The sequence below is a fragment of the Vidua macroura genome, chromosome 6 (assembly GCF_024509145.1).
Source record: "Vidua macroura isolate BioBank_ID:100142 chromosome 6, ASM2450914v1, whole genome shotgun sequence".
In the NCBI taxonomy this organism is placed as follows: Eukaryota; Metazoa; Chordata; class Aves; order Passeriformes; family Viduidae; genus Vidua; species Vidua macroura.
The window spans coordinates 3,965,314-3,990,364 of NC_071576.1; the positions used below are offsets into that span (position 1 = coordinate 3,965,314).

General features: G+C 46.2%; 1 protein-coding gene and 1 long non-coding RNA gene across 3 annotated transcripts in view; one reads left to right on the forward strand and one right to left on the reverse strand.

The window, feature by feature from the left end:
- Positions 1 to 18,708, forward strand: part of TMEM260 (transmembrane protein 260) — a 33,863-nt gene extending 15,155 nt beyond the window's left edge. Inside the window, exons 4-16 of one of the 2 annotated variants that reach the window (XM_053980446.1) lie at positions 3,751 to 3,928; positions 5,841 to 5,954; positions 7,776 to 7,955; positions 10,261 to 10,301; positions 10,660 to 10,743; positions 11,099 to 11,216; positions 11,458 to 11,633; positions 12,819 to 12,990; positions 14,484 to 14,632; positions 15,497 to 15,673; positions 16,402 to 16,455; positions 16,851 to 16,941; positions 18,055 to 18,708. In XM_053980446.1, the coding sequence (XP_053836421.1) occupies positions 3,751 to 3,928; positions 5,841 to 5,954; positions 7,776 to 7,955; positions 10,261 to 10,301; positions 10,660 to 10,743; positions 11,099 to 11,216; positions 11,458 to 11,633; positions 12,819 to 12,990; positions 14,484 to 14,632; positions 15,497 to 15,673; positions 16,402 to 16,455; positions 16,851 to 16,941; positions 18,055 to 18,327 (1,807 nt within the window). In that variant the 3' untranslated portion in view covers positions 18,328 to 18,708. The remainder of the gene's footprint in view (positions 1 to 3,750; positions 3,929 to 5,840; positions 5,955 to 7,775; positions 7,956 to 10,260; positions 10,302 to 10,659; positions 10,744 to 11,098; positions 11,217 to 11,457; positions 11,634 to 12,818; positions 12,991 to 14,483; positions 14,633 to 15,496; positions 15,674 to 16,401; positions 16,456 to 16,850; positions 16,942 to 18,054) is intronic. The other variant, XM_053980447.1, reaches the window with a different exon arrangement.
- LOC128808852 (uncharacterized) lies at positions 3,826 to 22,365 on the reverse strand. Its single transcript, XR_008437551.1, has 5 exons — positions 22,112 to 22,365; positions 21,221 to 21,280; positions 16,823 to 16,900; positions 6,576 to 6,692; positions 3,826 to 3,908 (listed from the first exon to the last, which is right to left on the reverse strand). It is a non-coding gene; the product is annotated as an uncharacterized LOC128808852 (long non-coding RNA).
- Positions 22,366 to 25,051: the final 2,686 nt, after the last annotated feature.

Here is a 25,051-nt window from a genome sequence, read left to right on the forward strand (position 1 = left end):
AGTGAGGATAATTCTCTGCTGCTCTCAGCTCTGCAGTCCTCATGTGCTGTCAAAAGGAAAGTGTTAAGCAGCTAGAAGGTATTTCCAGGAAAAAACCCCAAATGTTTCCTTCTCCCAACCATGGCGCACCTGGGAAGCCTCCAGCCAGTGCAGATGGCAGAGTGTGGGGCTCCAGGCTCCAGCTGAGCCCAAAGGCTCTGTGGTTCCTTCTTGTCCAGCAGGGCTTCACTGCAGGAAACAACATTTGCATTGTCAGTGCCAGGCCTGGTGTTTGATTTTGGTGAGACCAAGTGACTGTGTGCCGTGAAAAACTTCTTAACTTCCCACACAGCAAGTGACCTCTGTCTCCACGTTGGCCGCTGGGTTGCTGAGCTCTTGCTGGACTTATGGGAGGTCTCCTTTAGCTCTTGCATTAACCTTCTTCCACAAAACACTCTGTCTTAACCACAAGAATTCTCTCTGTGCCTGTAATTAAGGCAGCCACTATCTTCTGCCCCCCTAATGTCCTGCTTCCCTATGGAACATGCCACCAACGTCTCCAGCTGTAGATTGCACTGAGCTCCTTTGCAATTTTTTTGGTGCTTTTAGAGAATCACAGAATCCCAGGATGGCTTGGGTTGGAAAGGATCTTAAAGATCATCCCATCCAACCTGGCATGGAACACTTCCAGGGATGGGGAAAAAAAAATTCTTGGCTTTAGACTTCTTCATCTCAGTTTCAAAGCTCTGTCCCGTCCCTTTGCTTTTTCAATTTTTCCCATTTCTGTTTTACTCTCGTTTTTGTTCCTTTTCTGAAGAGTTCTTTCATCTCACTCTGCCTTGCACCACTGAACACCCATGAGTGTCTTTTCCACCTTGAGGTTGGTCTTTGGTCCAAAGTGGTGTAGGTGGCTGAGCTGTCCATGCCTGAGGTTTTTTGTCACCTCCTTGGACAGTGTGCCATTTGAGCTCGTCTTGGCTTTGAGGCTGGACAGATGTGACACATTTTCACTCTGTGCTGGAGAATTCCAAGAGGCTGCAGAGGCAGAGGAGCATGGAGACCCTCATGCTGATCAAAATGAGCTGTATAACCACGTTACCCCAGCTGCAGGGCAGGATTGATTCAATTTTCCCCAAATTTATGCTGACAATCGCGTGGGATTCATTTCTACTTGTCCAGCTGGTGCTGCTTTGCGCTGTGGATTGTTGCATTTCTTCTGCCAGGTGCTCTTCATCCTCCTCTGGAGATACCTGCTCTGATTGCTTCCACTTCTGAGAGTTTCCCTCTGAATCAGCAAACTCAGAAATCCATCATTTCCACTGCTGGTCACAGAACCTGCAGTAAAACTCTTGGTCTCCAGCTTGCACTTCCCAAAGCTGTTTTCTTGATGTTCTTCAAGAACGCAGCACATTACCACTTGGTTTTTGGGCATCTGTGGTACTTAGAGGAGCTTTGTGCTCCGAGCATGAACTGGGCTGTCACAGAGTGGGCTCAGCAGCCTGGCTTTCCCATGAGTTTCCTCAGGAAGCTGTTCAGCCTGGAGAAGATTCCAGGGAGACCTTAGAGCCCCTTCCAAAACCTAAAAGAGCTCCAAGAGAGATGAGGAAAGACTTGGACAAGGGCCTGGAGTGACAGGACAAGGGGGAATGGCTTCCCGCTGCCAGAGGTCAGGGTTAGGTGGGATATTGGAAGGAATTGTTCCCTGTGAGGGTGGTGAGGCTCTGGCACAGGGTGCCCAGAGAAGCTGTGGCTGCCCCTGGATCCCTGGAAGTGTCCAAAGCCAGGTTGGATGGGGCTTGGAGCAACCTGGGATAGTGGAAGGTGTCCCCGCCCATGGCTTAGGTTAGAACAGGATGATCTTTAAGTTCCCTTCCAACCTAAGCCATTCTGTGATTGTTTTTATGATTCTGTGGACAGACAGGTCTGTGGGCTGTGCTTAGTTTGGGCTCCTGACCCTGCTCTGCTCGGTGAGCAGAGCTGTCCTCTGTCCCACATAGCTGGGATAAGTCTTTTAGCTTTGGGTTGAGTGGCTTTTGCTTAAGCCTTGTTTCATAAAACTCAACTCACAGGTTAGACTTTTTGCCAAGAGATTTCTTTCATCTCATTTGAACTCTCATGATATGTTTGAGTCTTTCCTGGGAAAGACAAGGAGAATTGGTGAATGATTGGGACGTTTACCTAAAATGCTGCTTTTCTGAAGGTTTTTGGAAAAGTTGTTTCACCTTTTCTTTACCTTATTTCCCTGCAAGAATTTCAAAGGGATTTATGGAGTCGTTTCTTTGTAACTAAAAGTTTGAAATGTTTAAATGGTTTAGTCAAAACAGGAACGTCATGAAGTGGATTTGTGTATTGTGGATCTCTTGGTTTTTAATTACACATGGTCCTGCTGCCTTTACCTGGTATTTTTCTTCATTTTTTTTCCCAATTCTGTTGATTTTTTGAGACTTCTTCCCCCAGTCTTGATGTTGAACTCACTGTCACCTTGAGCTTGGCCTGGAACACCTCAGAATTGTTTCCTTTTTCCCCGATGTTAACTCCATACTTCTCACCCTTTGGCTACATCCTGCAGGTGCAGATCTCAAAATACTTCACAAAGGAGATAAAAATCATTAGTGCTATTTTCCACATACCTTCAGGTGCTCTGGCAAACCAAGCAGAGGAGCCCTTGTAGAGAGGGCTCCATCAGGAGCTTCCTCATCTCATGTAGAAATCACACGTGTAGCTTGATAAAGAGGCTGGGTAGTTTATAATTTTTACGGCTTAAATCTGCTAGAATTGTTAGGATTAAATGGAACCGTGTGTGTCTGGGGTGGAATTAGAAAAATGCCCAATTTGTGGTGGAGACTAGCTGAGTCTTAGAGAGGAATGGTGAATTTCTGGAGTGTAGCTTTGACCACAGCCTCATTTTGGATATTTGTATTTTTGGATAAAGCTTGGTTGAGCATGTTGTGGTGCCCTACACTGTGTCTTTTCAGGGTGACTTCCTAACGGGGAGAGCTTCCAGACAGGCAGAGCCAGAGCTGCTCCCAGTGAGACTGGGTGGGAAGAGCCACTGTGGTGGAATGGCTTTCCTGAATTCCACCTCGTGGGCTCCCTGTGCTGGCTGCAGCATCCAGCTGAGCTGGGCAGGCAGCTCCGTGGGGAATGTGCCATAATCCCATCTGGGAGTCACAGAGATGGCCAGCTTTGGGCTCACAGCCATCTCAACAGTGGGTGCTAAACCCTGTCCCTCCCTTTTGCTGGAGCTGGCACCTGTTTCCCACACTCCTGACCTCTCCCTGCTGGGACTGTGGGTGCTGCAGTCCCCATGACACCAAAAACCCCCCTGCCAATGCTGTCCATCCTGAATAGCTCTAATCCACTCTTAATTCAGCTCCTGGATGAATTGAAGGCTGCACCCTTGCTGGCATCTCCTCCAGAGTATCCCATTAAAGCCATGACTCCCTGGCTCCGTGCACCACGACCCTCTGGGCCTTCCCTCATCAGGATTTCTGAAGCAAATTCAATCCTGGAAGTTTTCATGGCGAGAAGAAGCAGATTCTTTGGTGTTGGGTGGCTGGCAAACGGGCTCTGCTCTCCCCAGTGGCAATCCTTAGCAGAGAAATTATTAGGGAGATCTTAACCATATAATGTTTTGGCAGGGTGCTGGGTGGCACTCGTTGCTGCTGCTGCAGTATGGTTTTTTTTTTTTAAAAATTTTAAAAAAGAAGGACAATAAAGTAGGCTCTTTTTTTGTTGGAAAAGAAGATTTCATGTTATCTGTGTTTGCAGGCTTTCTGGCTCATATGCTGGAGGAATCCTTGCTGCGGGGGTGTTTTCATTTTCTCGTCTAACATGGCAGTGGTCCATCACGGCGGAGGTTTTCAGCTTAAACAATCTGTTTGTGGGGCTGCTGATGGCTCTCACTGCTCATTTTGAGGAGGCATCCACTGCAAAAGAGAGATCAAAGGTAAAACATCTCAAGCAAGGTGAATAGTTCTTTATTTTTTTTTTTTTTGTAATTGGTTAGCACTTGTTTGTTTAATTTCCTGTTTGTTTACTGCTGATTTAATTTTGTTTAAATAAAAAGGCCAAGTTTTGGGTCTTGCTTCAGCACCTGTGCTGGGTGGGGTCCATCCCTGACTTACCTGGATGTTCAAAAGTGACAAACATTGAAAAAACCCTGCCCACTTTGCTTAAGGATTGAGTTGGGACCTGTTGGATGGGTTTGGGATTAATTAATTTAATACTCACAGGATGGAAGCAGGAAAACCAAAATCATTTCAATCTAAACATTTTAGTTCATCCTGCTTCAAAGACACAAACGAGGCTGTGAATGTTCAAGGTTTTGTTTTAAGAATTGGTAATTTTCTCCGGGGTAAATGGATATATTGTATAGAAAACTTCATCTAATCAGAAACCAGGTTTCAACTCAAAAACAGGAACGAGCAAATTTTCAATCAGTTTTTCTTTTGAAATTAAATGTGCCCCTAAAATAATGGCATTGTTAAACATAAAGACTTTAAATTTCATGCTGTATTTTCTACTTTATAAACAGACTAGTCAGCCAAATGATATTTTTGCTCAGCAGTCTTGTTCTTTCTACTTTTGTGTGCCCGAACATCTGATCTCTTTTCCTCCGACAGACTTGCCTGCTGTGACTCCTGTAAATTGTGTGAATAAAGGGATTTTTGTCGGGCTAGGCTAGAATTTCAGGAGTCTGCAGTGGTAGTTTACTCAGCTTCATGAGTTCTCAAATAACATGTTTTATCAATGGCTACAGAGACCTTGTTTCACCATTGGATTTTTTTTTTTTTTTTGGGTAATTATTATTTTCTAATGAGCAGCATCCCAAGATCCCCACAACCTGAACTCTACAGACATGGAGCTGGGCATTTTCCAACCTTCTCCCATGTTTCACATGCCCAGTTTCCAATGGGATTTTCAAAATTAGATTTTCAGAAGCAGTTAAGGAGCTTGTTCCAATGTTTTTTTGAGTGTCTGGCATCCCACGCCTGGAAGAAGCCAGGCTGCCAACAGCAAGCTTGCAGTGCTTTTCATAAATCAGATGCTCATACAGGCATCATATTGGAGCTCATCCATGTACTTAAAAAATGACTGAGGTGGTTCTGAGCCCTGCCAGGCAGCTCTGAGACCCACAAAGGTTTTTCTGAACTTATGGCAAGGTGCTTCCATGGCAGGGCAGTGTCCAGCGTGGAATGCTGAGCAGTTAATTAAAAATTACAAGGTGATCCCATCACTACACCAAGGCAAGTGTTTGCATCCCACACACCACCCTCACCAGGGGCTGAAACAAGCAGGGGAGGTTTAGGTTGGATATCAGGAAAAGGTTCTTTCCCCAGAGGGTGGTTGGGCACTGGAACAGGCTTAAAGTTTTGGAGTAATGAGGAGTGTCACCTTTAATTCCCTTGGCTTAGGAAGTTTGTGCCTAACAAAGAGGAAAAAATCATTCCTGTTACAAAAAAAAATTAGATTTCTGTAGATAATGGCTTTATCTTAGGACATTTCTGAAAAATCACTCAGAGTGAACTGCTGGGCAGCCTCCCCTGTGCAGCTGGGTTCAGGAACTGGACTCATCCCATCATTAGGGTGTGGTGATGCTGCACAGGATCTCTGTATGCATGGAGGCATGGCTGTTCAGCTGGACACTTCTTAAAGAATGTTTTCTGTTAAACAGTTGGAATCTCCCTGTAACAAATAAAAAAATCCCCTGAGTTCTGTGTTACAACTGACCAGTGCTCACTGGTGTGTTTGCCTTTCTCCTGTAAGGACGCTGTGCTGAATCTTTTTTGCTCTCTGGATGTTTTTGCAAACTTGTAAATAGTAATTGTGATTTTTATTTTTTTTTTTTCCCCTCTCAGATCTCTAAATTGGGTGCCTTTTGCTGTGGGCTCAGTCTGTGCAATCAGCACACCATAGTGCTTTACGTTGCTTGTGTTGTGCCCTGGGTTCTCTCACGGCTTTTCAGAAAGAGGGTATGTATTTACACACTCACACCTCTGCTTTTCTAAGGCTTCTAAGGGGTTAATTCTTCTCCCCCAGAACTTGTGCCACTTCTGAGTTGATGTGTGTGATGAATTGTGACCCACTGAAGTTCCAGTCTGACACCACAGCCACTGATCTCAAGGGGGTCTGATTTAAAGAGGGTCTCCAAGAAGGCTTTTGTAAGGGCATGGAGTGATAGGACAAGAGGCTTTAAACAGATAGAGGAAAGGGTTAGATTTGGATATTAGGAAGAAATTCTTCCCTGAGAGGGTGGGGAGGCCCGGGCACAGGGTGCCCAGAGAAGCTGTGGCTGCCCCTGGATCCCTGGAAGTGCCCAAGGCCAGGTTGGACAGGGCATGGAGAAACCTGGGATAGCGGAAGATGTCCCTGCCATGGCAGGGGGTTAAAAAAGATGATTCCAAGTTCCCTTCCAACCCAAACCATTCTGGTATTCTGTGATCACAGTTTAGGGCCTTTGCTCATGCTGGTGATCTGTGACCCACTCGTGTCCCCTGGTACAGGAGTGCTCTGCCCCAGCTGCTTGCAAATACCCTGTGAGCTAAAATAATCCTTGGAATTGAAAACTCAGAGTTCCCCATGCCATAGCTCACCTGGAGATGAGTTTCTGTGTGTTGGCTCCCTGGTGGTAACCAGCAAAAGCCACATCCACCCTGTGTGGTTCTCAGTAGTGGCACAGGGCATAACTAAGCCTGGGTGAGGCACATGAGCTGCAAGAAATGTGATGCAACTCAGAGAAGCTTGATCCAAAATCTCTTCAGCATCCCCAGCAACCCCCTTTTCTGGCCTTTTATTTCCATTAACACAATCAAGAATCACTTCTGCAATATATTTGTGTTCTTTAAACAGTTTGTTTTGGGGTTTTTTTGAGCAGGGAGGTCCAGAGAGACCTCTGTGATTTCCAGCAAAGGCAATGCTGTGCCAATATGATAATCCTGGGAAATACTTTGGACAGCCCAGTAGTGCCTGCTGCGGGAAACCACCGAGTAAGATACAAATGGATGGAAAACTGCTTTTTTAAAGTACAAATGAGCCACCTTTCTTCTGGAGGAGCTCTGACCACCATCATTGTCAAGCTCCTTTCTCTGCTCCATAGATCATCACTCCCAGTAACCCCAAATGCTGAGGAAGTGCTTTGATTGACAGGGCACTGGCTAACGACAAAGCAAGCGTGCAATATTCTAGGGTGGGATTTTCCAAAGCACTTAAAGGAGTTAGGCACAGAAGTCCCTTTGAAAGTCTTGTCTCCCTGACCCCTTAGGCAGTCTCGAAAATCCCACCCCAAAAGTTGGCCTATCCAATTTAGCCAGCGTAATCACGATCAAGTAAATGGCAAAACTGACTCCTGATGATGGTGATGATGTGTGCAGTTGTACTAGAGCAGCATTTATGTGGGGTGTTTTTTTTTTTTTTTTGCCAGATGGAAAACCAGCCAACTCTTAATCGCTGCAAAGTGGGTTATCTCAGCCTTGCAGTGCTTCAGCCATCTATGCATGTCATGCCATGATTTAAATGTGAAAGATGCAATGAGTATGATACTCATGAGTCCTAGCTAATATTATTTGCTTCACTTAAATTTCACCCTGCCATGCAAAGGAGATCAGTTTGATGCAGTTTCCTAGTAATCCACAAAATCGTAAGGTTTAACATAGCATTTTGTAGGGACTTACTATAAATTGAGAGATCAGCTCTGTGTAAATATATTTGATGTTTTTTCTTTATCTGTTCTTGAAGTTCCAGCGTGATTAAACTAAAATAAACATTGTTATGCAATATGACATATTTTGGTGCAGGAATTGTCCCTAGGCCATTTGCTGAAGTTGGGTTTATGCTTCTTGGCTGGTTTGCTGCCTTATCTCTATCTGCCGGCTTCGTCCTACCTCAATCGAGCCCGCTGGACATGGGGAGACCAGACGACTTTTCAAGGATTTTTGACCCACTTTCTGAGGGAAGAATATGGGACATTCAATCTGGTAAACAAGGGTCACTTCCTAGATTGCTTCCTCTTCACTTACGCAACAGCAGAAATGTTCTGCTTGTGACGATTAAGGGCTCGCGGGGAAGGAAATTGAAAATGTTTCATTTTTTAAGCGTTCATTTCGGATTTCGACCTCCTGACCTGTCAGGTTTTCTGGGAATGGGTCACATGGCTGGGAAAGCAGAGAGATAATTCTCATTGCCTTATGGGGTGAGCCAAATTATCTCCTGGGAGCTGTATGGGTGTCTTATGTGTGTAGGAGCCCAAAGAACAAACTGTGCCAGAGGGGGTTGGTGACATCAATCTTGTGGTGTTTTTAAGATGAATATTGTCTTATTTTTCTATTTTTAACTCAGACATTTAAAGAGGTCAGAAGCAGTTTTCATTTAAAAGCTATTCCTCCTTAATTTACTGATGTTGAATTTAACTGAGTGGTTGGTTTGAGGGTTCTAAATTATTCCTCTTAACTTACTAATGCTGAGTTTAAGTAAATGGTTGGTTTGAGGGTTCTCAGGAACCTCTGATTTGAGTTATTGAGGTCTCTGCTCTTGCAGAATCCATGGTTGCTTTCAGAGTGTAGGATTTGCATCCTCCTCCTCCAGCCCTGACTTGAATGTTGTGCTCTGGCCACGCAAGGAAATCACCAGCCCATCGCCCCAGAGTCTGTCCTGCTTCCAAGCTTTCAGGGCAGAGGGCTGGGAAATCACACCACTGGAAGGAAAACAATAAGAAGGTGTGACCTGCATGTTCTGTCACTCCCTGGAGTCCTGGAGCTCCACATCCTCAGAAATCACCCTTCACACGCAGCCAGCGTGACACGGCATCACTGTCACTGTGCCTTTCCACCCTTCTCAGAGAGCTGTGTGGCTGTAGGATGTGTGTCAAAAGACATGATGATTCCTGCTGCTGCCACTAAATCTGCCCAAAAACCCCTACAGAGATCAGGTCCACCCTCTGTAGGACTTGTGAGACTTCCCCTGTTGTCCTGTTCCCAGCTGTCTCCTGAGAATCAGCCTCCACTGGGCACAGCAATACCAAGGCATGCAAATCCCTTAACTCCTCTCTCCATCAAATGTGATGAATTCAAGTTGATGTTCAGGAGGCTTAGGGATGGACTGCGTGTAATCCTACACCACAAATCACATTTAGGATGAACTTGTCTGAAGCAGGAGCAATAAATACAGCAAAATCCAAACGTTTGGTCCCGGTGCCAGTTGGGAAAATGCCAGAGCCCTGCTGGATGGACAGACAGCTTTTACATCCCATAGCTCTGTTTTAAGGGCAGGCAGGGTCAAAAAAAAAAAAAAGCCCAGAAAATATTTTGGAGAGGATTCCACCTGTAAGCCATGGATCAGAAATCTCATCTCTGTGATGGATGTGTCCAGGGACATCAGCTGTCAGCAAGGTGGGGCTTCAGGAGCTGTGAGCTGGCTCTCCATCCTCTAACACTTATTTTTTAATCAAATCCTGGATGCAATTAGCTATTCCATTTTCATTGAGATCAAATATTCCTTCCAGACCTCCTGAATCTGTTTACCTTTTCTTTAATCTGGTAGCCACTTTTCCAACAAGCAGCAATAAAGGTAATTCCTCCCCTCCACACAACATGTCTTTTTCCCAAACATGTGCCATGGATTTCAGGTCTCTGCAATAAAACTTCTCATTACCTCAAAGATTTTGTACAGCTCTGCATTTGTCAGGGCAGAGGGGACAGGGGCAAGTCTGATAAGCAAGGAGGAATTGAGCTTGTCTCAGGCTGTGGGGAGATGTCACAGAAAATAATTGCACCATGAAGATACAGAACATGGCCTCAAGTTGTGGCAGGAGAGATTTAGATTGGATATATTAGGAAAAAAAAATCACAGAAAGAATGGTCAGGAATTGGAATAGGCTGCCCAAGGCAGTGGTGGAATCCCCATCCCTGGAGGGATTTAGAAGATGTGTGGATGTGGCACTTGGGACATGGGTTAGTGGTGGGCTGGGCAGTGCTGGGGGAATGGTTGGACTCGATGACCTCAGAGGGCTTTTCCAACCCAAATGATTCCATGATACAGCAGAGGTCATGGTTAAACCATGTGACATGCTCTAATCACAGGGTAATGAGCTGTCAGCACCTTGAAGAAATGCTTACCCAGGGGGTAAATCACATAGAAGAGGAATGTGGGAGAACACCTTGCAGTGAAGGTTTGAGCAGAGGTCTCTGCCTTTCTAGCAAACAGAAAATGAGAAGACTTTCCTTGCCCCAGTGATACCCAATCAGTGTGTGGGTTCCTCATGGGTTTCCTTCATTTTTATTTCAGGCCAAGTCCGAGACAGGATCCAGTATGGGGGAGATGCTGCTGTGAGTAACACCTTGGCTGTGCCTTTCAGTGGAGAGTAACCTCTTGCTGCTGCTGTCCTTTGGGCCAAAGTGGCTCCTGTCCTTCCTTTCCTTGCCCTGTGCAGAGCTGGGGCCGTGTGTGTCCAGCATCCCTGCCCTCTGTCTTCCCCACTGAAGGAAAAACACTGGATCCCCCATCCTAGTGATTTTTCCCTTCAAAATTCTACCATATAACCCACCCTTGTCCCATTTCTGGTAGACTTAATCCCAGCAGAATGGGAATATATTCAGTTGTGCTTATTCCCCGTTTCTCCTGACACTTTAATTGAGTGCAGGGATGATTTGGGGGTGACAAATCCACGCTTTAATTTCTCCACAGTTTCCAGCTGGCACAGATGAGGTCAGAGCTCTCCCTTCCTGTCCTTGCCCTGGCACTGGTGGCCTGCGTGAGCACAGCACTGCCGTAAGTTTAAACAAATATTTGCTTCAATCTGCATTTTTTTCCCATTTTTCTGCATGGGCAGCTTGTTTTGCCTTCTGCTTGCTGCTGCAGAAATTGCAGCAATTGGCTGCGGTCATCAATTATTAAGAGCAAAATATCCCTTACTCCTGGTTAACCCTGTGGCTTGGTAGATGGCAAACTGAAATCTCCTGAAATCCTGATGGTTGTGTGCTTTAAAAACAGAAGTTTCATAAATGGCAAAGGTAAAGAAAGACTCATCAGCTCCTTGTGTTAGGTATGCAAGGAGTTCAAGCACATAGAATTTTTGCTTCGTTTCTCATCATGTCTCAGGAGTGATACATTATTTTTTTAATAGGAAAAAGCAGCAGAAATCACCCGTGATCTGGCTCTTCACTGGAATGCTCTGCCTTTATTCCCTTTTCTTCGCTTGGAGAGCAAATTTGGATGTTACAAAGCCTCTGTTTCTAGGTGTGGTAAGTAGCACTCCTAAAGTTGCTCTGGCATGTTAATTTTTGAGAGAAACATTCGAAACCTTAAAACCACCTGACCAGCAGCAGGCAGTTGTCTTGAAACTGCAGAAGGTGAACTCCAAGGCCGGGTTGGACGGGGCTTGGAGCAACCTGGTCTAGTGGAAGGTGTGGGATGGGGGGTGGAATGGGATGATCTCTGTGGTCCCTTCCAACCCAACCGCAGTTCTGGGATTCTCTCTCCTAGGTGGAGCGGTTCTGGCTGCAGAGCAGTGCTGTGGTGGCTGTGCTGGCAGGGCTGGGGCTGGCCACACTGGCCAGCCTTGGCAGGGGCACTGTGCTGGAGGGCACCTGGCTGCTGCCATGCCTGCAGTGGCTTCCTGCTCTTGCTCTCGTTGCTTCTCAGCTTTGGGCAAATTACAGGTGAGAAGTTCCCTTGGTGCCACCTCGCAGAGTGACCTGGGGCGCTCCTGGGGTTTCTGTCCTTGGCTGGGAGTGGGAAGGGCACTTTTTACACCCCACCTAAGCTTGCATGGTCACAGCCTGCAGAACCCCCTGGTTTGATCTCCTCAGAGTCACCAACTCCAGGCTGTAAATGGAGATGTCACAGAGGTTGAGGGAAAACCACTCTGTAGATACATAAACTTCTAAAAAACCCTTGTAAATCTGTGCTTTTTCTCTTAAGGAGGTTGGCAGAATTCATGTGGCCCGAACTTCTCTTGCTTTCCTTCACGCTACCTTGTGCCCTGAAGTTTTTTCTGATTTTTCCCCCATTTCTGAAGATTTAAATCTGTAGTTTGGGGCTTCCCTATCCCATAACCCATGCAGCTGCTTGGATAGGAATCAGTGTCCTGGAAGGGATGCTCAGGTAGAGGATGACCAAGGAAGTGTAGACTTCATCCTCAGGATTCCTTTCTTTGGCACACCTTTTCCAAAGGCTTGTTCATAGGTGAGCCAATCACAGCTCCTGTCCTCATCTGAACCCATACCTGGAATATGTGCACACAACTTCAGTGAAAAGGATCCAATCTCAGATCATATAAATCAACTTCTGCCTCATACTACGAAAACTTGGGGTTTTCAATCTTAATGGAAGCGTTAAAGGATGAGGAGGATTTCAAATGCTCTGCAGAACCAACGTTGTACTGGCACTTCCAGCACCCACTAATAAGGTTTTAGATTTAGCCCAAGAAGAAATCAGAATTAAGGTGAAGGTGTGAAGTTAGTGTGTATTTTAGCAGAAATGTAGTGGCTGGTGTTTTCTGAGGGCCTGTGCTTTAAATGCTTTGTTTCTGTATCTCATTTTCTCTGGAAATGGAGATACCAAGTTGTTGACACTCTCCATCCCTGGAAGTTCAAGGCCAGGTTGGATGGGGTTGGAGCAACCTGGGAACAACTGGGAGCAACTTCCCTAGTGGAGGTGTCCCTGCCCACGGCAGGGGAGTGGAGTGAGGTGTTCTTTAAAGTCCCTTCCAACCTAAACCAGTCTGTGCCTCACCAGGGTGGATTTCCCCTGTTGGGTACCCGTTGCATAAAATTGCTCTGAATTTCTGCAAAGCCATGCAAATACCTGGTTTTAAGGTTCTGTTTTTCATCTGTACTCTTCAGCACTTGTGATCAGAGCAACAACTACGTTGTTGATAAGTTTGCAAGGAACGTGCTGTCCTCCATGCCAGTGGGAGCAGTGATCCTGCTAAGAGGAGACTTGCCTGGGAATGCTCTTCGTTACCTTCATTACTGTGAGGGGATGAGGCCAGATATCACCTTAGTGGACCAGGAGGTATGTTCAGAAAGTGCTCTTTAGAAAGGCAGATTGAAGCATAAGCTGCACAAGGTCAGTTGTTCCTTTGTCTCCTTGAGAGGGTCTCTTAAAACTCATGATGTGGAAATAAATAAAATTGATTTTTTTTTTAAAAGAGTCGTGGGTAACCCTGGGACGGAGTGTGGTGTGCATGTTTCCTTTTTCACTGAGAAATGGGAAAAGGGAAAAAAAAAAAGTTAGAGGATGGGTCACCCACACTTCCACTGCCACATCATCCTCACACCTGGCTTTGCAACTTGTTGGCAAACCCCAGACCCAGTTCCTGGTGTTTAACCAAACCAGCAGTGTCTTACCAGCAGTGGCTGTTTTGTGGTGGAGTGAGGACCGCGTGCCTCTGATCAGAAGGCACTGGTGACCCAGTCTGGTGCTGTGGTGTGACTGTGGTGACCCAGTCTGGCCATGGTGACCCAGTCTGGTGCTCTGGTGTGACCATGGTGACCCAGTGTGGCCATGGTGACCCAGTGTGGCCATGGTGACCCAGTCTGGTGCTGTGGTGTGGCCATGGTGACCCAGTCTGGCCATGGTGACCAGTCTGGTGCTGTGATTTAACCATGGTGACCCATTCTGGTGCTGATTTAACCATGGTGACCCAGTCTGGTGCTCTGGTGTGACCATGGTGACCCAGTCTGGCCATGGTGACCCAGTCTGGTACTGATTTAACCATGGTAACCCAGTCTGGCCATGGTGACCCAGTCTGGTGCTGATTTAACCATGGTTACCCAGTCTGGTGCTGATTTAACCATGGTGACCCAGTCTGGTGCTGATTTAACCATGGTGACCCAGTCTGGTACTGATTTAACCATGGTGACCCAGTCTGGAACTGATTTAACCATGGTGACCCAGTCTGGTGCTGATTTAACCATGATGACCCATTCTGGTACTGATTTAACCATGGTGACCCAGTCTGGAACTGATTTAACCATGGTGACCCAGTCTGGCCATGGTGACCCAGTCTGGTACTGATTTAACCATGGTGACCCAGTCTGGCCATGGTGACCCATTCTGGTACTGATTTAACCATGGTGACCCAGTCTGGTGCTGATTTAACCATGGTGACCCAGTCTGGCCATGGTGACCCAGTCTGGTACTGATTTAACCATGGTGACCCAGTCTGGCCATGGTGACCCAGTCTGGTACTGATTTAACCATGGTGACCCATTCTGGTGCTGATTTAACCATGGTGACCCAGTCTGGCCATGGTGACCCAGTCTGGTACTGATTTAACCATGGTGACCCAGTCTGGTGCTGATTTAACCATGGTGACCCAGTCTGGCCATGGTGACCCAGTCTGGTGCTGATTTAACCATGGTGACCCAGTCTGGCCTCGTGTTCACTGCTGACATGGTGGGTGACTTCCCTAAGCAAATGGTCATTACTCCTGCAGAAACCATTTCTTCTGGATGTAAATCTTCTGATTCCTGTTCAGATTGTGATAATAACTTTTATTCCAGATGATGACTTACGAATGGTATTTACCCAAGCTGGCAAAGCATTTACCTGGCGTTTATTTTCCCGGGAACCGGTGGAATCCTGTGGAAGGAGTATTACCCGACGGGACGCTCGCCTTTAATCTCCATCGTTTCCTCAAAGTAAATAAACAGTAAGCATTTCTTTCATATGTAACAGCTTTCCTAAAATCTCTGACCTTTTTTTTTTTTTTTTTTTTTCCTCTGGAAATTGTTTATGGAACAGCTTGGTACTGCATCCAAAAGACCAATTTTCTCCACTGACTTCCTCCCCGGTGGCGAGATTATTTTTGCAATTAAAGCAAAATATCTCTGCAGAAGTAACTCCATCCGGATATAATATTGCCTGTTGTTTTGAGGTTGGTTTGGCTTTTAGGAAGGAGAGGAAAAGAAGGTGATCTGCAGAGTGTTTACTGATGATTTTTTGTTGCTGTTGTTGATACAATTCATCACAGAGAATAGGAACGTTCCTGTGTACTCAGAACGATGATGGTTGGAGAGCAAATTGCTGCTGCTTCTCCTTTGTGAACATTGTGGCCAACTGATTAGCATAGAATGAATGTATTCCAGGAATAATCATCATATAAAAATAGCTTAGTAAGAGTGGAGAAAGGATTAGATACTCACACGAATAAGAATAGCATCTGCATTTAGACTAGCTGGGGTGAGCCCTGCGAGGGTGGGGAGGCACAGGAGCACAGCCAGGTGCCAGTGGGCAGGAATGGGCTTCTCCTCCAGCTTCTGGCCTGTTTGGGAGGTCCAGGAGAGGGGACAGGATGTGCCAGCTGTGCTGGCTGCTCAAGATGGGCAATGCCAGATGGAGAGAATTCATCTGTTTTCCAGACTGCCCCAAAACGTGCCCGTGCTGATGGGAGATGTGCTGGGTGGGTGTGTTTGCTGCACAGTGTGGTGTGGTTTGGTTTGCTCAGGGGTGGCCCACGGTCTCTGAGCTGACTTCACCATGGCTCTCTCTGTTGTTTGTTTTTTTTTTTTGGCAGTAAGGAAGTGTTTGTCTGCATAGGTCTTCACGAAGGGGACTCAACCTGGAGAAGGAGCCACTCGCTCTGGCCCTGGGGGACGTGTGAAAAGCTGGTTCCTTCTGGAGCTGTGTTTGACCCAGGAGAGTGGATTCGTCTCACGAGGAATCTCTATAACTGGACTGAAGACTATGGCAGGCACGAGGCAGAGGAGCCTCTGCTCCTTCCTGCTCATCATTTTCTGCCAGCAGCATTGCCACACCCACTGCAGTGCTAGAGGAATCAAACAAGAGCCATAATCTCAATGTTTTGTGTTCTGGAGAGATAGCAGGGAGAAATTCTTCCCTGTCAGGGCGGTGAGATGCTGGCACAGCCCAGAGAGCTGGGCTGCCCCATCCCTGGCAGTGTCCCAGGCCAGGTTGGATGGGGCTTAGAGCAGCCTGGGATAGTGGAAGGTGTCCCTGCTCATGGCAGGGAGTTGGAACGAGATGATCTTTGAGGTCCCTTCCAACCCAAACCATTCCATGATCTGTGATCTTAATAGTGTGAAAAACAGCAATGACATCTCTAGTCAAGTATGAGGTCCAATTCTGGCCTTAAAACTTGATCAGGATCTAAGATTATTGAGACATCCAGAGGTTTAAATGTCATAGGCTGACCTGTGGTGGTAAAAAACATCTCTGGCTCTGAGATCTGGGATGCTGTGAAACACCTGATACACCAGAGGCTCCTTCTATGGAGAGAGAGGCACAAAGTTTTTTGAATGACAGAGAATCAGCTGAATTCCCTGCTGTCAGAGCCACAGGCTTCATGACAGGTTTTCTTCTGCCTGGGAGGTCTGTAGCTGCCTGGGCTAGAAGGGTTGTGGTGGGTGAAACCCAGCCACGTGGATCTGACAGCTGAATTTTATTTCCATTCCCATTTAGTTTCAGCCCCTCTTCCTGGGAAGCTGTCGCCAACGAGGAGATGTGGCAAGCCAGGTAATTTTGCTTTGCTCTCTTCCAGCAGCCAGTGGGCACTGCCAGCTCACTGGTGTGGAAACACACACCAAAGCAGGCAGCTTGATGGGCCGTGGCCTTATTGGGTCTGCACGTGCCAAGCTTTAGAAGGAAAAGGCTGGCATGATGAGATGAAGCATGCAAGGCCGCCAGCAAAGCCTTCAGGAAAGTGGCTGTTTTGTTCACCAAAAGGTTCTGCTCCAAGTCTCTCAAAGGTAGCTGGGATGTAGGGTGAGCAAATGTATTATGGAGAGAAATTTGTATCACTGATGGCTTTGCTGCCCCACACGTGGACCTGTTGAAGCTGTGTATAACCCTGTGATGTGAGCTGGCTGCGTTAAGCACTTACCACATGGAAGTTTTCCTTGTTTTCCTAGGATGAAAACAGCTTTCTTCATCTTTGACCTCGCAGAAACGGCCAGTGTGACTGCAGAAATGAAAGCACAACTTTACACATTTGCATACACTGTAAGTCCTGCATTTGGGTTAGGCGTGCTCACTGCATCCTCATTTTTTAGCCTCCATCATAATTTTTTCCCCCCCTTTTTCTTTTAAATTTCTGGAGTCCATGGAAATACGGTGTTTCCACGCAGGCCCTGTAATCTGCATTCCCCTTTTTTATCCAAACTGGGAGCATAGCTGATTCAAAGAGATTTGTTCAGGGATTTTATCCATTCCTGCTTGCCCCCTCGCTCACAGAGGATGCCAAAAGCAAACCAGTCAACACCCTGCTTTTGCTATAATTATGTTGTCTGTGCTGGGCTCCAAACCCATGCCAAGAGATTGCTTGTCCTGAAGTCCCCTCTATGCACTTGTCCCCTCTGTCATTACACAGTCGTGCAGTCTGAGCCAGCAAGTGTAAAATCCCACAGTCTTCTCGCTGCAAATTAATTCTGCTGCATCTCACACCAAAGAATAACACCCATAAGCTGGTGTAGGTATCTCTGGAAATACTGGACTGCCTGAGATGCCAACAGATGCACGAAGTGATCGGTGTGTATCAGCAGAGAGGAGCAGTATTTCATAGTCCAGCACAGAATCAACAAATGGTTTCCTAAACTCTTGCCCGTTTTGCTGTGATTTTTGCTGTTCTGCAAAGTTCCTGGGCACGTGCCTGCTGTTGAGCTTATGAATATTCCCACTCAAGTCAACAGACTGCTTAAGTCCTGTGGAAGATGTCCTGATCTCCTGAAATATTGAGTAAATGTCTTGCAGGCGCGGCAGTTAAATCTCTTTTTTCCCCCAGCTTGGTGTAACACCTCTCCGGGGGAAGCACATAATGTGCTGTGGGGTTATCACCATCATCTGCAATGTTTCTAAACAAACAGCTGCTGTTGGAAGGGAAACGTTTCAGCCCCCCTTGGATTTCTGATTCATGCTGCTGAATGGCAAACACAGAGCAAATTACAGAAATACTCCAGCTCTGGACTTGGACATCTAAATAGCATCTGTTTCTTTCCAGGCAGTTTTGAAGCACTGTTAAAAGCTGTTGCTCCCACTTTGTTCAATTAATTTGCTGCCCCTACCTTCTTTTTTTTTTTTCTTAATATTTTTTTTTTTTTTTTTTTGTTCCTTTAACAGTCATACAAAGAAATTGTCAACTCCCATCCCCATCACCCGGTGAACTGGCACAAAAACTACGCCATCGCCTGCGAGAGGATGCTGCGCCTCGGCCGGGGGGACGTGGATCCCGAAACGCTGCTCTCCCAGACTGTGAAACATTTCCTGCTCTACACCGAGAAGGCAGAGGATGATCCCCAGCGCCAGGACATCCTGCAGGCTGTGCAGCACCTCAGGGAAGAGCTGCAGGGAATGAGGAGAAGGAAAGCGGAGCTGAGGCGCAAGGCTGGGTAGCTCCTGGTCCTGCTGAAATGCTGAAGTCGGGACTTAAAATCTGAATTAGTCCTTGGCAGCGTGAGAGTGGTTTCAAAAGGTGACAGAAATGGCAGCAGAGAGGAAATCTAGTGTGATCCCCTCTGCAGGAATATACTGATGTTTGATTTCTGTTGCCAAATGGACTTTTTTTGGGGTAGGGGAGAAGCTCACCACTAAATAAAATACTGAGTTTCAAAAAAGAGAGTTTTCTTTTACAAGAAAACTATGAGCTTGTACTGTGAATAAATATATATTTTTTTTTATGAATGCAGCATCCATTCTAGATGTAAAAATGTATTTAGCATTTTATTGTTTCCTTTGTTGCTGAGCCAAGAGGTTTCCTAAAGCCATTTTTCATTAGCTGTGCTGTGTCTGTGTGTTTTTGTGGTGGGTTTCCAGCAGGACAAGCTGAGGGATGGTGCCCTCCCAGGAGCCTGGTCATTCACTGTTCTGGATGTGCTCTGAGCCCTGGCTGTGCCTGTGCCCATTATGCAGAATCATAATCCCAGAATCCCAGAATGGTTTGGGTTAGAAGTGACCGTAAAGATGCTCTCATTCCAACCCCCTGCCATGGGCAGGGACACCTTCCACTATCCCAGGTTGCTCCAAGCTCTGTCCAACCTCTCCTGGAACACTTTCAGGGACTGCACAACTACAGCTTCTCCGGGCACCCTGTGCCAGGGCCTCACCACCCTCACAGGGAACAATTCCTTCCCAATATCCCATCTAACCCTGCCCCTCCTTCACTTTGAAGCCTTCCTCCCTTGTCCTGTCACTTCATGCCCATGTAAACAGTCCCTTTCCAGCTCTCTGTGACCCCTTTAGGTACTGGAAGGACAGGATGTCCTGCTGGAATAGAGACCAACCCATTTTTTATGCCTCCCTTGCTTTTTGGGGTTGCCTGCTTTCATTCCCTTGGTATTTTATGATGGGATGGTCTTTATTGCTTAGAGTTCCAACAGTGAGCAAGAAACTTGTGTTGTTTTCCCTTGCAGAGGGTCTCTGCTGGCAGCATGTGACATCTCCTGCACTGGGGTTGAGGGACCATGGTCCTGAGACCCCACATGGGATGTAAGAGCAGCTCCCCTGGGATGCTGCTCTCTCCATGGGTTGTGGCATCCATGCTGTGTCCTCTGTCTGGGCTCTCCTGGGGATGCCAGAACTGCAATTTTGGAGATATCAGGGCTTTAACCAAAAGAATTGGGTGTGAATCCACCCTGCTTTTCAATCTGCCTCCAGCAGCCAAGCGCCTTCTGGGGTTAACAAGAACTCAGCTTCTTCTTTTCTATGAAAAAGTCATAAAATGTGTTTTTCAGTATTTTGTTAGTTAACAGTACTTCAAATGCTTAAAACAGACCCAAAACTGTGGGGGTGTTCCTGTAAAGCTCCGTTCATCTAAAACTTCGTATGTTGTTCTCTGGTTTTGTGATACCTCAGTCCAGTGTTTTTCAGGAGACAAACTGCTGCCAGGTCAGGATTTCTTTTGGACTGGTAAAATTGTCAGAGAAGAAAGTAATAAAGAAAGATCACATTATGAAACAGCATCCCAGGAGCAGATTGGGATGGGGGCAGGAGCGAGGGGTGTTGCAGGAGGGTGCTCTGCTGGTTTGGAGTTTGAGGTGTGTGTAGGGACACATGGCTGCTATTCCTAATAGATCCTTTTAAAAGTGGAACACTTCTCTCTTTCTCTCTAAGTGCTGATCTTTCCAACTTTCACTGAATGCTTCCCATATAAAAATCAAGCTGCTGTCTAGGAATCTCTTAACTCCAGCTGCAAAATAACATCCTTTATTTTTCACTCTCTCACTCTTGATTTATTTTTGGAGTATATGATTTCCAAAGCAATTCCCCGTTAATTCCTATGAGCCATTCCTGTACAAACAGCAGATGGGAAATGAGCAATAAAAAGATGGAAAACTGTGGCTTCTGGGTTGCAAAGCCACAAAAGCAGAGGGGTGAGAGGGAAGAGGAGCAGTTCAGGGGTGTCATTTTAACTCTTTGTGTTGTAATTGACTACATTTCAGGTCGGCTGTGCCTCACTTAAATCTCTTCCCTCCTCTCAATCCCTGCAGAAGTGTTTGTACAGAGAGAGGGAATATCACACATTCCTCCCTGCGGCTTTCTCCTTCCTTCTCCAAACCAGTCCTCCAGCCCTGGCAAAAAAAGCATTAGGAATCCAGTTTTTGAATGCTTTTGTTACCTGCATTATTGCAAATCCATTCAAGCAAATATACTGAGCTGAGGGTTTTCTTTATGTTGATTAGATGCCCCTCCGTAGCCACATAGTCTTGAAATAATTGGAAGCTTTTAGATCCCACTATCTGCTCGGGAGAAAAGAGGGGCTGTGCTGAGTGAAGTATCATCCTATATTGTAATAAACAGTGGTGGTGGCTAGAGAAAGGACTTTACCACTGGCAAAAGCCTTCCCAGGTGTGAAGAGCAGTGGGATGGTGATGCCCTTTTAGGGAGAAAATCAGAACCGTGCCGCTGACGTGCTCCGTGTCCTTACAAATCCTGCGCACGCGAGATGCAGGGGTCTGTGCTGGGTGTTCAGCACAAGATATGCCACGGAGGGGGAAATATCCAGCACTGATAGAACTTCCAAAATTCCTCCCCATGAACCTGTTCAAATGAGATTTGCTGGTGCTCACAGACGGAGCCGCTGCGTGGATGTTGCTGAGCCTGTTGGCTAAAAGGCGGTGCAGAGGGATGCTGGCAGAGTTTAATTTTTATCAGCTCCTCTTAGGTGGCACCCTGAAGTTTATCAAACAAGCAAAGCTGATTTGCTCTTCGTTAGTCTCAGTTGCATGAATCGGTTGCCAAGTAAACAGGATTTTGCATTTTCCTAATTACTTTCATATTTGTGTTTTACCTCTATTTGTTCTCTTGCAAAACGGGTCCTAATAATTAGTCAGGCTCCTGCTGCCTAGACCTGAAAAAAAAAAAAAAAAAAACACAAAAAAAAAAAAAAAAAAAAAAAAAAAAAAAAAAAAAAAAAAAAGGGGTGGGGGCAGAGGGGAAAAAAGACTTCTGAGGGTTTTTTCTCCCTTATAAATTCATTTTTGTTACAAGCATCTTTTATACATATTACTAAAGGGAGCGCACTAAGAAATGCAAATAATAGTTCTTTATTTTATTATGACAGTTAATTAATAGCAACCTGTTTTAATGAATAAAGTCACTCAGAGTCCTTCAGCACTTCCTAAGTAGAGGCCAGAATCTGTAGGGATTCTTTTTTCCCCCCCATTGTATAGCTCCAAGACTCGGCGCACTATATAGGGGCTGTATAGAAATGCTCGCTAATGAAGAGGGAGGGTGAGGAACTTGTCTGCATTCAAAGATCACTGGTGAGTCATTCAGCGAGAAAAGGCCCCTTGCTAGGAATAGTCACAGTTCCGCGGCATTGTGCTAGCAAAAGGGTTTGATCAAAGGTCTCCTGCCGAGCTTGCATGGTTTCCTTTCATACGACGACCATAATTAAAACCACTAATTCTCTTTTAAAATGCTGCAGGATGCCATGTAGGCATCTGTCTGGAGTGTCCTTTGTGCTGTCGGGAGCTGTTAAGGACCAGCGCCGAGGGCTTTTCAGCGACATGCCAGTCAGGAAGGTGATTCGACATAAGGGTGCCTCTGAAGGCTTGACAGGGCCTTGACTACACAATTCCAGCTGAATTTGCCCCTTGTCAGCTGCCAGTAAATAAATCTCAAAGAAGAAGGAGGAGCGGGGGGGGGGGGGGTGGGGGGAAAGCTGAAGTTTCATTACCTGATCCCCGGGGCTTTGTTGGTTTTGGCATCGCCCAGGGGGAAGCCCTCGCCCCTCGGGGCCTGGAGCTGGAGTTGGCCATTGGAGACCACGGGCGCCCCGCGTTTGAAGACCGTCAATACTTGTAACAGTTCAGCTGTTAGGAAGACAAATAAATGGAAGAGCCCATTAATCCCCTTTGGGTACTCGGTGCCTTTTGCCCTTTTATCACAGCCTTATTAGGTTCCTACTCATCTTGAACCAGGAGGGATGAATTGAAGTTGTTGAGCGCTAATTGGCAAAGACTTTTCATTGCGGGCCAAGAACTTTCACTGACTTGAAAGTAACTTCGCCACGGGGAGGGATCAGCAAATTTTTTTGCCTCGCCATTAAAACAAAACCCCCAAAATGCCACTGGGATTTGATGTGGCGTTTAAAAAAAATTAGAAAAAATATATATAAAAAAGGAGGGAACTGCTAAATTGTTGGGCTTATCCTTCATGAGGATGTTGGCAGCTTGTGTTTGCTCTTTAAAAGAGAGTGATGGAAGCAGATGTGGCTCAGGGAGATCCACCCTGAAATGCAGTTGGAATTCATGTATCCTATAGGTGTGCATTGCCCAAAGCTACTCATGGGACAGGCTTCCCCAAAGCAGTGGGAGATGGTCTCTGAGGGGGCACCGCTGTTCTGGACAGTTTGGAACCACTCCAGGGTCAAGCAGAGCAGTGCTGAGGTTTCCATATGCCAGGAGACAATTCTGGCTGACCTAGAGTCATCCCTGGGTTTAATGGTGGGATTTATACATGGGTAATATTTCAGCGTGGAGGCACTTGGATGTTCTCATGTAAATTGGTTTTTAATGTTGATTTTGGTAAGTGCTGCGTGAATTTGAAGGTACTTACTGATCTCTCTCCCCATGTCCCCCACACAGCGCATTTTAAACAAAGACAAAAACTTTTGCAATGTCTTGAGAGCATCTTGTACGTGAGAAGTGAGAATGTCATGGTCAACCTCCACCTGGAAGACATCGAGCTGGGGGCTTTAGAGCACAAAATCCCACTGGTGTGTCCCCCAAACTCTGCACTTGGGGGACTCATGAACTGAGGTACCCACACTAAGGACAGCATCTCTCACTGGGATGCCAGTGCGTGTACCCTGCAAAACCCACACCATTTTCCCAGGGACTTCCAGGACAGGGAGCTTGGCATGGTGCTACCTGAGCAAAAGAGCAGCTGAAGCTCTCCCATCACGCAGTGGGGAATGAAAACATCATTGTCAGTGCCCTTGGAAAGGCTGTTTGATTTGGATCTGCCTGATGGGTTTGGAGCAGTGCTCCTGCCAGGTGGCTGCGAGACGCTGCCCGGCTCCACGGCCACAAAGTACTGGAGAGTGCTGGTGGCACCACATTGTCCCTTCTAAGGAGAACTTGAGTGTTCTTGGTTGTTCTGGAGCTGTAGCTGTTCCTGCTGGTCAGCTAGAGCAGCAGCTTCCTGAAATTTGGGGGAAAAACACATAAGAGGAGCATGAGTTTGGGTGGTTTTGAGGGTCTTTTCTGTCATGTTCTTTGATTTAAGTAGTAAAACCACTTAAAAAAGAAAAAGACATCTGAAGAACTCTTCTGCTCATGAAGCCCAAGGCGGATCTGCTGCCTGCTTAAAGCCTGAGGGATTTGCCTGTCCAAATTTTTTCCCAAAATTTATTTCTCCCTTGTTGCCTCTTGAAGCTCCTGTTACATTCAAAGTTGACTTTTCAATAAAGGCTTTTTTTTGAAAGAGAGTGAAAACAAAGAAGGAATATAGAATCGCTTTATTCAGATGAGTGGAGGAAATTTGTACTGGTGGAGGGCTGGCTGGAGAGGGTGCAGTGACTGATATCATCCTTCCATCCATCCATCCATCCATCCATCCATCCATCCATCCATCCATCCATCCATCCATCCATTCCATCCATCCATTCATCCATCCATCCATCCATCCATCCATCCATCCATCCATCCATCCATCCATTCCGTCCGTCCATCCATCCATCCATCCATCCATCCATCCATCCATCCATCCATCCATCCTTCCTTCACAGCCTGCTTCTAACAAACAGGAGATTTTGCCTTTTGTTGGGTTGAACAAACCCAAGGCAAACATAACTTGTTTCCAGTGAATTTTATCAGTAAAATCCTTGATGGTCCCATTCAAAACTGGGCTTTGCTGGTGAGTGAGGATGAGACATGATGGCCTCGAGGAAGATGAAGGTCAGCCTGGATTCTTGGTGTACACGAGGGCTGCCATTGTTGGAGAAAGAGAAGTTCTTTGGAAGTGGTTATTTCCAGCATTTGGGAAAGAACAAGTCAGAATTTACTACTCGGTTACAGGCTGTAAGGTTTGGCATCGAGAAAGCGGGATTTTTTTTTTAGAAATCCACAATCATAATTTTGATCTTTAAACTTAATTGAACTAATTCAATTAGACCATGCCACTCTTGCATTTGATTGAAGACAGCAGCTGGGTTTTGCTACAAGGTAAGAATGAACCATGGATAATTCTGACTAGATATGAAAGAGGATTTTTCTATCTTGTGGGAGCCCAGGAGGGAGGTCGAAGCCTTCTTTGGCTCAGTGTATCAGCTTATGCTGATATTTCATCAATACACTCTGCTCACCCATCACATTGACTCTCCTCCAAACCTACTGAGACCTGGGTTTTGTCACACAAAAATTGGAATCTGTGACATGGCATGAAGAGGATTCAGCTTCTTCACTTGCTGTTTTGTTTAGGACCATTTTGGGCAACGGTCACCTTCAAATAAACTTATTTGCAGAAAACATGAGAAGGGTGGGCAATATGGGCTACGTGTTTTGTCCTCAGTTTCTGAAGGCAGTGTCCTATCGAGGTCCCCAGCACACGGGTGACCTCAAATATCATTGAAAATATTGGGGTTCATTGTGCTTTTAAATTCAGTGACATCACT